The sequence below is a fragment of the Arachis stenosperma genome, chromosome 6, assembly GCF_014773155.1.
Source record: "Arachis stenosperma cultivar V10309 chromosome 6, arast.V10309.gnm1.PFL2, whole genome shotgun sequence".
Lineage (NCBI taxonomy): Eukaryota > Viridiplantae > Streptophyta > Magnoliopsida > Fabales > Fabaceae > Arachis > Arachis stenosperma.
Window position 1 is genome coordinate 142629361 of NC_080382.1, and position 12786 is coordinate 142642146.

Genomic DNA, 12786 nt, shown 5'->3' on the forward strand with positions numbered 1-12786 from the left:
CACATATATATATATATATATATATATATATATATATTCTTTTTCTAAATTTGATTAGTTGAATTTTTAGTAATAAAATCTTGATATCGATCTGGATGTTAGTTACCATTTAATAATAATAATAATATTTAGTTACCATAGCAACAGCAAGTCCCATACGCTACTCCCTCACCCACACTATTATTTAATCCCTTGCTTGCAACCAAATCCTTCATCACTTGCTACACACTCTTAACACTTTCTCTTATTCATGGAGTCCCTTCTAAGGATCACTCTTCTCTTCTTTGCCTTCACTACTTTCGTTGCCTCCGCCTCCGGCCGCCGCGACATAGTCGGAGGTACTCTCCGGCTGCCCTCTGAGGCCATCTCCAGATTCTTCCATGAGCCAGAGAATGAAGGGACAAAGTGGGCTGTTCTTCTTGCTGGTTCCAATGGTTATTGGAACTATAGGCATCAGGTAATTAAATAAATAAGTTTAAATTATCATTATTATTATTATTCTCTTCATATATCTATGTTTATGTGATATTATTTGATCAGGTTCCATAACATGTTATTCTAATGTTTATTTGTAGACTTTATGTTTAAATCTAATAATGGTTTCAAGGAACTTGTAAACCTTGCATGAAGAAAATAATTTTTATGAGAGTTTATCTTGTTCCAAAATTATTAATTTTGTATAGTGTATATTACTAAGTTACTAACGTCCAAAAATATGATGTGATTGGGCTGAGGTGTAAATATTGGTATCTATATGAGGAAATTTCATAATATTGGATTCTTGTAGTACTTGGGTGGGTACTACAAGAAAATTTTGGATGTTTTCTTTTTTCTTTTATTTCGAATATTATAAGCAATATTATAAATTTTGTAATTACATCCTAAACCTTAATTCCTTTATATATATTGATGGATAGTTATTGTATATGTAGGTTGTTGTAAATATGTGTCTACTAGAGTAAAAATATTGGTATTTATATAAGATATTTTATAGTAATAGATCCATATTTATTGAACACCTTTATCATATTTTTTAAATTATAATTTTCTTAAAAGAAATCTTTAGCAATATAGATGAGGTATATCATAGTAACTAGAAGATAAAAAAAAATTCTATTTATTTTACTGATAATCTTTCAAAATTGTTACATAGGTTTTGTGTTCTTATGATCTGTTTTAAATAATAACTTTATATGTCTTATTATAATCATACCCTTTCCTTCAAAAAATTGCATTCATACCCTCCTCTGTTTTTCTTAAAATTTGCAATATTTCATAGATAGGTAGGTAAAGTTAGGATACTAGAGTTTGAGAAACTCCAACATCTCTTCCTCTGTTTTCATTTTCATCATAACTTGTTGAATTTATATTTGCTTCTTACTCTCTTTATGTTACTTTTACTTATATGATACTTGTTATTTGATTTTAACTTTCATTACATATAATTAAAGAATACTCATATGTAATTCTCTTATCATAAAATTGATAGTTAAAAATCGTTAAAATAATAATTTAGTGAAATATATCTAACGATTCTTAATTAATAGCTTCACATGACAACTGCATATGAATTTATACCTTAAATAAATGAATAATCATTTTACACACATGCACGTGTATGTACGAAATATAAATATATTGTGTCAAGTGTCTATGTCACTATTTATACAATGTTTATATATCTTATTATAAAAAAGTTGGTAGATCTAAATGAATTATTTCGTGATAATAGATCCGTACACATTAAACACTTTACGTTACTTTCAAATATTTTTTGATTATCTTTATAATTTGATTTTAGCAATATATTTATCAGATCATAATTCATATTGACTTTTAAAACTATATCCCACTAATAGTGCAATAATTAAGCTTTTAAGATCCTTTCTAAATAATAATACTTTATATATGCTTTATTATAGTCATACCCTCCCCTGTTTCTTGGACTATATATAAATAATTGCTCTGTTTCCATAACATGTTAGATGTTACTTGGATATTTGGTTTTAATTATGAAACTTTGTGATTGTTATTTTTTAGGCTGATATTTGTCACGCATATCAACTATTGAGGAGTGGAGGGGTAAAAGAAGAAAACATAGTTGTGTTTATGTTTGATGACATAGCTTATAGTGAAGAAAACCCAAGGCCTGGAGTCATAATTAACAAACCAGATGGGGGAGATGTTTATAAAGGTGTTCCTAAGGTAAACATATTTTACTAGCTCTTTTTTTTAATTTAATTTTTATTATTTTATTCTTTTTATCATGATTAAATTTAATACATCTTAAAATAAAACATATTTAAATATAAAATAAACATGAAGGAAGAAGGACTAAGATTGTACAGGTGAAAATTCAGGTGCAGTGGACTTCACGTGAAGTTGATATTTAAGAGCTGTTAAATAATTTGATTGATTTGACTAAATTTTCATCTAACAACTCTCAAATATAACTTCACGTGAAATCGACTTCACCTGAGTTTTTACTTTTTTTTTTTTTTTTCAATCATATCTTCACAAAATTCCACTATGCTTATCAACTCTCTAAAATAAAAACAAATATATGAATTATAAATGAAATTAGAAAGTAAACCTGACTAATGATACATATGTTAATGTTCTAAAATGAAATGAAGTTAGATAGAACCCTAAATTGCTAAGATGAAGTTCTGGTTTTGCAGGATTACACCGGCAAAGATGTTAATGTCAACAACTTCTTTGCTGCTCTTCTTGGAAACAAATCAGCTCTCACTGGTGGCAGTGGCAAAGTTGTAGATAGTGGCCCCAATGATCACATATTTGTGTTCTACAGTGACCATGGAGGTCCAGGGATTCTTGGTTAGTATCTCTTAAATCTTTCATTTAAACTTTCTCCAATGAAATTCATGGATTTTCTAGTTTGTTTATATGCATACTTTGTTTGTTAGGGTAGTGTGTTTCTTTTTCTTGCTGGTTGTTGTTTATTTCCTGCTTGATTATGTCTCAATACAATGAAATCCCTAAAATCAATGTGAGATTCGTCAAGATGGTAGGTGGTAGGTACCTTGGTTGCTAGAAGTTTCAGCTTTAAGCCCCGGAAATGGAAAAAAAATCCTTACCAATTCATGGGATCTTAGTTGTGTCAGGTCGAATTAGTCGAATTTCTGGTAATAGAAACCGAATATGGATGGTTCAATGGGGAAAATTTGTGTTCTGTGGCAAAAGTTGATTTCTTTCAGCAGTCAGCACAATAGAAAATGAAAGAAGTTGCTAACATATAGATCATAGATGATGATGGTTTTAAAATTGAAATGTTCGCGAATTCGAGTTTTTTGTTGCGAATATTTTTGAACTTAAAAGGGTAGTCCTCGCATCGGAGTGCTTAATTCAGGTTACTCTTTTGAAAAATCATTTACAACACAAACCATTTTCCTTCATATATAGATATATGCTATTTTCTGTTACTTACTTGCTCTGGTTTTTCGCCGTGGGAATTTCAGGTATGCCTGTTGGTCCTTACTTGTATGCAAATGATCTTAATGACGTCTTGAAGAAGAAGCATGCTTCTGGAGGATACAAAAGCCTTGTAAGTTATACAAATAATTATTGATTGAGTTCATTAATTTTTGTAGCAACATTAAGCCAACAATTCTTTTGGTGCAGGTGTTTTATCTAGAGGCATGTGAATCTGGGAGTATCTTTGAAGGCCTTCTTCCTGAAGACATAAATATTTACGCGACAACGGCTTCAAACGCGGTCGAGAGCAGTTGGGGAACATATTGCCCTGGGGAGGATCCTAGTCCTCCCCCAGAATACTCAACCTGCTTGGGTGACCTCTACAGTATTTCTTGGATGGAAGACAGGTATTTTCCTCACAAATATACATAATTAGTTGTTCTGTTTCAAAATAAAAATCTCATCAACTAATTTGGTATGTTGAAAAATCAATGCATCTATATCTGGAGATATCAGTGTATCTATATCTTGACACAATTTGTGTCTAGATACATTGATTTTGAAAGAGAGGGAGGAGGTCATAAATGAGTCAAGGGTAATGTATACAGTTTTCACCTGTTATATTACTGTTAGAATTTTATGGATCAGAAGAGATTTCATTGTTTTATAAGTAATTTTGTTTAGTTCTTGCATAGACTAATTCTAGTTTTTATCTAATCATGGCAGTGACACCCACAATTTGAGGACAGAAACTTTACACCAACAATATAAATTGGTAAGAAAACTGTGCCTATTGTAATCAAAGAATGTGATTCAATACCTTGATAGAATTCATTAAAACAATGCTAGAAGTTTTTTTGACATGCATTTTTGTTTTTCATCACAGGTCAAAGATAGGACTTTGAATGGAAACGCATACTATGGCTCTCATGTGATGCAATATGGTGACGTAGGGATCAGCGAGAACCTTCTTTTCCAATATTTGGGAACAAATCCTGCCAATGATAATTACACTTTTGTGGATGAAAATTCCTTGAGGACACCTTCAAAAGCAGTGAACCAACGCGATGCGGACCTCATTCATTTCTGGGAGAAGGTAATCTTGTGTTCACAACAGTTTATTTTTTCAAAAATCATACATGTACTCACTCTTTTCTTGGATACTAAGCCGATTCACTAGCTTCTACCATTGGATAAGATGTGAGATCTTCATATGGATCCCACAACTGATCTAATAGCAGAGGTAAGTGAGTTGGCTAAGTGTTTGAGAAGGAGTCACTACAAATATCACAACTCTTATTGGTTGCTTGTTCATTACTTCATCTTCATTCTCAACTGTTTTTGGCAGTTCCGCAAAGCGCCCGAGGGTTCTTCGAGTAAGATCACGGCACAGAAACAAGTTGTGGAAGTGATGTCTCACAGAATGCACATAGACAACAGTGTGAAACTCATTGGAAATCTCTTATTTGGCACTGAAAAGGGTCCTGAATTGCTAAGTGCAGTTAGACCTGCAGGGAAGCCTCTTGTTGATGACTGGGATTGCCTAAAAAACATGGTACCTTTTCCCATGATTCAGTTTCTTCTCTTATGCTGATATCATAAATTAATTACATTCTTGTTTGGAAAAATTATATGGTATAATGGAATTAGAATAATTTCTTTGTGGTTGGTCCTTGTTGTAATGATAAAATTTTCAAGTGAAATACCAAAAATACCCATCTAAGGATTTTTCATATCTTTAATGGTTTGAATTTTTATTCTTCTATGGATAATTTTGTCAGGAATATGATCTTTCGTTGGTAATTGACATTCTTATGGTCTTATCTTAATTTACATCTTGAAGTTCACTTTGGTTTATGAGAGAATAACCCAAATTAATCATTGTTTAATGCAGGTAAGGACTTTTGAGACACATTGTGGATCCTTATCTCAATATGGAATGAAACATATGAGAACCTTTGCAAACATCTGCAATGCTGGGATCCATAAAGATCAAATGGATGAGGCCACAGCACAAGCATGTGTTAGCATCCCTTCCAATCCATGGAGTTCTCTTGAGAGGGGTTTTAGTGCATAATTCATAAGATAATGCACTAATGAAGATTAATCTATTATTAGTGTTTACATTATCATATCTTTTATGCTAGCCATTACTATTAATTTCTTGATCCCTCTTTGTAAATACAAAATGGGGTTGGATCATTGTAATGATGCAAGAATTATTAATGATGCATTTATAGGGTTGGATCATTGTAAGAAAAAGAAGTTACAAGGGATGAAGGAAGGACCTAATTGCTTTGGCCAATTGGAATATCCAATATGATATAGGGCATAAGATCATGAATGCATATGCCATAATATAATGTGTATATTTTTATTCCATAGGCAAATTAGGCAGATAGGTTCTCTTCCCTTGGCAATTTGCTAGGGAATTGACATCCCTTTGTAGAATTATTTTTAGAGCAATGTATTTGGTACAATTATTGTATAATATTAAAAATATTCATTTTGAATTTATTCTTGTTCTTGTGCATTATTTATTGAGCTATAGTATTTTACTTTATAAACAATTGGGTTGCTCCTTTTTATTATCTAGATTTTTGGATGATAGTTGTGGCAAGGGCAGGTTGCAAATATGATATCAGATTGAAAAATGGTTAATTTCCCTAATATAGTTTGCCAAAATGTGTTCTAATTAAGCACACAAAATTAATCCAAGACATATAGGATTATCTCTTCCCCCCTGTTAGTATGACAAAACATAAATGATTATCTATACAAAACTCTTCTACAAAGACAGAAAATTAAATTGTTAAAATATAGAATAAATGACACTCCATTACGAGCCACATATTGGCGGCGATTTTTTCCTTGATTAGCGGCGGTTTTAAACCGTCGCAAAATCAAATGCCGGCGGTTAACTGGACCGCCATGGATATGGGCGCCGGGATTGGATTTGGCGGCGGTTTCCAGCAACCGCTGGTATAACCGCCGCTAAATCAAAATTTTGTGGCACACCTATAGAAAACTGTCGCCAAATGAGACTAACACAATTTGTTTCATATTTACCGGTGGTTTTCAAACCGCCGCTAAATTTAATACAAATTTAAAAAAAATGTATTTTCATTTTAAAAAACACTTATTTTTTTGTTTAATTTCAAAGATATATTTTTTGGCCTTTTTATATTTTTTTAATATTATGAATCTTAAAATTTTTCATCTATTGAATCTAAATTTGTGGCAAAAACAACAAAATTATTGGAAAACAAAATAATATACTTATAAAAATATCAACATAGTAAATCTCTTACTAAGAACTAATGAAGTAAAACTGCAAGCATAAGCCATGTGAAGCATGCTTAGTTACCCTCAACCAGATGCATCACACAGGCTTTATATATACTCTCCCATACTTTTATAACACATTATGAATCTAAACATGAACTAGGTGAGGTATTAATGATGCATGTATATTACTTTAGTTAATTATATTTCTATCTCACTTCCAGGTTCAACTAATAGCCAAGAACATTGTTCTTATTTGATACAGTATGTAAATTTCCTATGTACAATGATGGAAACAAAGGAAAAATGAAAGAAAACAGATAAATTTAAAGCTCAGAACTAAGACAAAACTACACACATATTACAATATTTGTACATTTTAAAACTATCCAATCGATGATTGTCTAATGACGAGAAACAAACAGATCACTCTTCGTCTAATTCAGAATCCTGAACCTACAGCCTCTTTGGTCCTTCGATATGATTTGGTTCCCTTCTAACCGGTAGAATGATACTCCTAACCATTTGATTTGCTGATAGGGTATACAGATAACATGAGCAAAGAGATCTCTTATGCGAAAAACTAACAACAAATTAAAACATATCTTTTATATGAAAAAAAAATTTAATCCATTATGATAATCAAACCCACAAGACCACTTTCTATGTAGGGGTACATAAATCCTACTCTGCAATCAATTTCGAAACTCCTAGTTAAACTATGTGCTTAAATCTATACTGCCATATTCCAATCACAAGTTCACAACAAATCTACTGAGTTTAAACAAACACGGAACAATAAATAGAAAAATTAAATCACTTAAAATAGCTCCTATATGCTAACTTTCATTTAACCATTTTTTCCTTTCGAAACAATAGATTGCCTGTATTGCATTGAAATAGGAGATCAAATGGTGTAAATAGAGTTACAGACTTTACATGCATACCTGTCACTAAAATGTTCATCCATAGAGATCTTGCAAGTTGGAATTCCACCTGGTGTGCAATGACAGATTTACTCTGTGGAAAGGAAGGGAAAACATATTTTTGTTTTCAAAAGAACATAAAAAAAGAATGCATTTCCAAATTCAAATGATAACAAAATTAACAAATAGATTTTTACCATTTCACCATACACAACATCGACAACTTGATCAAGTCTAGCTTGATGCCTCAACAGGAATGGACGCAAATGATTGGTATAGAGTTGTTTTGCACCCTGTTCAACAAGCACCATGTGGTTTTGTTAATTTATTACTACCCAATATACCGAAAATGTTATCCCATAGAAGAGGATAGTTAAAAGAGAAGTAAAATAGCATAATACAATATATCCTGCTCAAGAGCTAAAAAAGATAGTATTAACTAACTAACTAACGAAGCAAATTCTCTGAAAACACGGCAAGGAAAGTAGTAATGTGCAGACGTTTGATTAAGCTTATATTAATAGCAGGAAGCTGTAGCGAAACAAGAAATGCAAACTTCATGTGGTAATAGAGTAGAAAGCAACCCCATCTCCCTGTTCTCTGCACAAAACACAATTGTTACTTTCCTTTCAACTTTAAGGTATAGCATAAATTTACCTTGTCCAAAAAAGTAATGAAAGCTAGAGAACATCAATTTTCTTTCCTGAAATACTTAAGCATCAATTTGACAAAATGATAGCACAAGATATAGTTAATAGATTTTTGCCGTAACCCATATCGGGTTTTTTCTCAGCTTGAGGTTTGGCAAGAACAACCTCGAGCAATTGACCTGAAGTTCCAATCCATCACAAAGAGGTGTATGTTTTAACATGATTCAGACAGAACCCAGTTTATAACTGAATCATAAAGAAGTACCATCAATTTCGTATTTCTCCGAGTCTTTTACGGCCTTTAATGCACTTGACCTCTCTGCATAATGGATGAAACCAAAATCACGCTTCCCTCCAGCTTTGCTAGGTGGCATGACTACTTTTGTTACTTCTCCATGACAAGAGAACAGTTCCTTGAATTGTTTGGTAGTAGTATTCTCAAGTATATTCTTCACATACAGAGCTTTAACCTGAGAATTCCCAAAAAACAGTTTTCTAGGTGTAAATATGATTTTATTTTTCCGTTTACAGTTTTTTACATTTGTTTTGGTCCGTCTTCTCTTTATTAGATTTTTGGCTCCCACCACTTAGATCTAATAATAAGTGAAAAATGAAACTAAAAAGTATTTGTAAGGACCAAAAGTGAAATTGGCAATATTTTAAAAACTAAATTGTATATTCTAAAGTACTTATAAGGAACAACGGCAAAAATGTGTCCATGTGTGTGTCTAATATTAAAAAATATCCTATATTTATATTTTATAGGGACTAAAAACATATTTAAACCAACAAAACAAATAAGTAAATTTATGGTTAGTTGATTAGTTCATTATTCATTATTATGGGTGACACAGGGATTCCCTTTTATATAAAACCACTTGTATCATCAGCATATGTAAGTATATATTATCAGCATAGATTAGTTGAAGACTGCACCTTAAAGAGCTCAATAACTTCAACTCCAGGACCAACACCCTCGACTATTCTCAGATAGTGAACACCTCAAAGTTTTACCCTGTCACAGGAAAATCTCGACTTTGATTAAAAGATTAAAACTAATCACCATATAAGATCGATTGCAGAAAGCACCATGAATACCTTATATTTCTTATTGTGTATCTCTTCTATGGCGTTTTGTGCAACCTCTTTTGTTTTGAAAGCCACAAAAACATACCCCTTACCTTCTTCATTGTCCCTGTCTTTCATTAATTGCACCTGAAAAAGTAACAACAAAAATAAACTTCTAACTAGATATTTCAGCTTTTCTCTCTCACTTGCCAAAAAATCTAGTCTTCCATAACACAATGCATTACTGCTATAGTGAAATTGGTAACTTTTCTGCAAACATTTCTGCTACACTAAAAGATCCATAAGCTGGAAACCATAAGAGAGATCCAACATTAGTATAAATACACACTTAAGCAAATGTTAGTATAAATATTTCTGCTACACATACCCATTTTACAGATAAAACCATCAACTCAATGAACTCTTACAAAAGCCCATAGATCAGAGGGAACTACTTCCTCACTTTGTCTACTGCTTGGTGATGATGCTGCTGGAATACAAATCGACTTCTTTGCCTGACTTTTCCTGAACAAGTTTCACAACAATAATAACAACTTTTTACTTTTTGATTAGTTATCTGATAAATCTAAATCTAATTCAAATAGACACAAGAGAATATCTCTTTGGTATAGCTAGTTATTGATAGAACAGGAGTCTTCAGGTGGTTTTGTGTGAAAAGTAGTACTAATTGAAAAGATAAGCTTACTTATTAATTAGTGTTGAAAGCTCCGTTAGTTATTATTGTTATAGTGACAGCCACAATATCCTACTAGCTTTCTACTTTTCATGTGGGTTAAATCCCCATGACAAGCCTCCATCATCAACTCTTCAACCCCATTAATCCATTTATTAATCAATTATATCTCACGAGGACAAAATCCATCATCATTTGAACAAATATATAATAATAAAAAAAAACTATCTAACCGGGAAGTGCGATCCTCATCAATAATTATTTGTATAACTTACAAGGCTTTTGTATCCTCCAGAAGCATGCTTCTTCTTCAAGACTTCATTAAGATCATTTGCATACAAGTAAGGACCAACAGGCATACCTGAAATTCCCACAGCGACAAACCAGAGCAAATATAACAGAAAATAGCATAAACCAGAGTAACAAAAGCAATCGGTAAAGAAGAAGAAGACCAAAAATTCTATTTTATTTATTTAAATTTTTTTTGGTGAAAAACAACAACAAAAAAATACAATGAATCAGATCAAAAAAAAAGAAAAAAGAAAATTAGGTTCCTAACCCTAATTTCTAAAATCCAATTACAATGAATCAGATCTAAGAAAAAGAAAAAAGGAAAAAGAAAACTAGGATTCCAAAAATCCTAATTCTAAAAATTCACAGATTAAAAAAAAGCTAATCCCCTACACACTAAATTTACCCGATCACCATTTACATCATTGCAGTCTATTTACATCATTGCAGTCTATGCCTCTTCTCCTTCAGTTTCCGTCGTTCCCCCACTACCATTGCTATCTCCGTCTGTCTCTGTCGTTTCCTCTCCCCGGAGGCGGACCTCTTGTTTGAGATTGCGATTCACTCTTTTCAATCGCCGGTAAGGTAAACGTGGCCCTTCGATTCTATATCTTTTCCACATTGAAGCAGTCCATAATAGTGCTTTCTTCATCTTTTTATATCTTCTTCTACTTTTTGGAGCACAGCGTCGCCATTCAGTAACTTTAGAATGCACTCCGCGTTAAAAACTTCAGTGAGCAACAGGTATTGCTCATTCGCACGGCGAGAATGAGGCTTAAAATGCCGCTTGAACCGACAACCATGGTAGCATCTTCTTCCATATTTTCTACAATGAGGACAAGTAGCTCCTGTTGCTCACCGAGGTGTTTAATGCCGATTGCCTTCTAAAGTTCCTAAACGGCGATCAATCACAAATCGGATGGTCCAATTTGTGTTTTTGAAAATAAAAAAATTTTTAATGTTAAAATCAGACCGTTTGATTTCTATTTTAAAAATAAAAAAAAAAATTAAAAATACAAAACGGACCATGCGATTTGTAATTTTTTTTTTATCAAACAAATCGGACCCTCCGATTTATACTTTACTTTTTTTTTCAAACAAATCGAACCGTCCGATTTGAATAAAACACCATATAAAAAAAACACCTAATCTTCCCATAACAATGTATTACACATATATTTATACAATATAAAAAAAATTAGCCATTTTATATAAACTTGAATTTTTAGAAATTAGGATTTTTAAAATTCTAATTTTTTTTCCTTTTTTCTTGTAATTCAACCATAAGAAGTCATAGATTATAACATCGGTCTAAGAGTTTTGGAATATGCACAGTTCTTATGAGATATAAAGATAACAGTAGTAATCTAGATAGATTATAATACTTTGGTGATTGCATATTTATTTGTTAGAGTTAGTGGATGTATTTCTTGCGAATTTTTTTCAATGACTTTTTAGATAGATATGTATTGCTTCGTTGCTTTTGTAATTTTGCTCTATTTCTATGCACCGTATAGAGATTTAATTTAAAAACTCATATTTTTATAATGAAGTAATGTCATTTCTATTTATTATTTCAACAACCATCTCAAATAATGTCATTTCTATTTATTATTTCAACAACCATCCCATACAAATATTATTTCAAACACTTATAGTAAGTGGTTTACTGGTTCAGTAGTTCAACCGAAAAAACCGTCTTAAAATAGAATAATAAATAATCTATAAATAAAAATTCAAAAACATAATTATAGCCTAGTAATTCAAATAACAGATTTCCTTTTAATTCAAATCAGTTTTCCATTAATGATCTCACTTAGCATCCCATGGAGTTCATCTTTGGTGAGTGCTTAATAACTTAAATCTAGAAAGAAAAAAAAAAGTGTCAAATTTTTGTAACTAAAAAAAGTGTCGCGTGTAATATTATCTAGTATAAACAAAAATACAAAAATACTTGCGATGTTCTCTCTATGCTAAATCCTAATATTTGGGCCATTGGAAAATTGAAAGTTGTAGCAAAACTGGCCTCAAATTGCTTTCTTCAAACTTCAAAGCGAAGTAACCAAGTTGTTTTCAATTAGAAAAGAAACTCCTTTCACAAAAGTTGCTAAAAGAATAATAGAATATATTTTTTAAACAATCTTATAATCACCTTTCTTTCTTGTTGCATGTCACACAATAAAGTGATTCACTTTTTTTTGAAAAGTATAAATAAATAACTCCTAACTAACAAACTTTAAACAACTGTAATTAATAATTATTGATTTTATATTTAAAAAAATTTAAATAATTACTAATTAATGACAATTTGAAAAATCAAAATTACCAACTAAAGACAAGTTAAGGACTAATTCGTCGCGGATTCGAGCTCTATTTAAGAGTCTACCACTGACTAATAGACTTACTACATGCACAATGCAAGATTCGAACTCCCGAC

General features: G+C 31.7%; 1 protein-coding gene and 2 long non-coding RNA genes across 3 annotated transcripts; 1 reads left to right on the forward strand and 2 right to left on the reverse strand.

Moving 5' to 3' along the window:
* The first annotated feature begins 204 nt into the window (after positions 1–204).
* On the forward strand, positions 205–5952 carry LOC130933029 (vacuolar-processing enzyme-like). The gene is made up of 9 exons (XM_057862525.1): positions 205–457; positions 2041–2205; positions 2682–2838; positions 3480–3565; positions 3643–3842; positions 4162–4210; positions 4322–4531; positions 4784–4990; positions 5330–5952. Exons 1-9 carry the CDS (start codon positions 251–253, stop codon positions 5510–5512), a joined length of 1464 nt encoding a protein of 487 aa, XP_057718508.1. The 5' UTR covers positions 205–250; the 3' UTR covers positions 5513–5952.
* Positions 5953–7042: 1090 nt separating this feature from the next.
* Positions 7043–8760, reverse strand: LOC130932416 (uncharacterized). Its single transcript, XR_009067456.1, has 3 exons — positions 7844–8760; positions 7668–7740; positions 7043–7253 (listed from the first exon to the last, which is right to left on the reverse strand). It is a non-coding gene; the product is annotated as an uncharacterized LOC130932416 (long non-coding RNA).
* A 491-nt stretch (positions 8761–9251) lies between these two features.
* Positions 9252–9919, reverse strand: LOC130932417 (uncharacterized). Its single transcript, XR_009067457.1, has 3 exons — positions 9753–9919; positions 9395–9511; positions 9252–9311 (listed from the first exon to the last, which is right to left on the reverse strand). It is a non-coding gene; the product is annotated as an uncharacterized LOC130932417 (long non-coding RNA).
* Positions 9920–12786: the final 2867 nt, after the last annotated feature.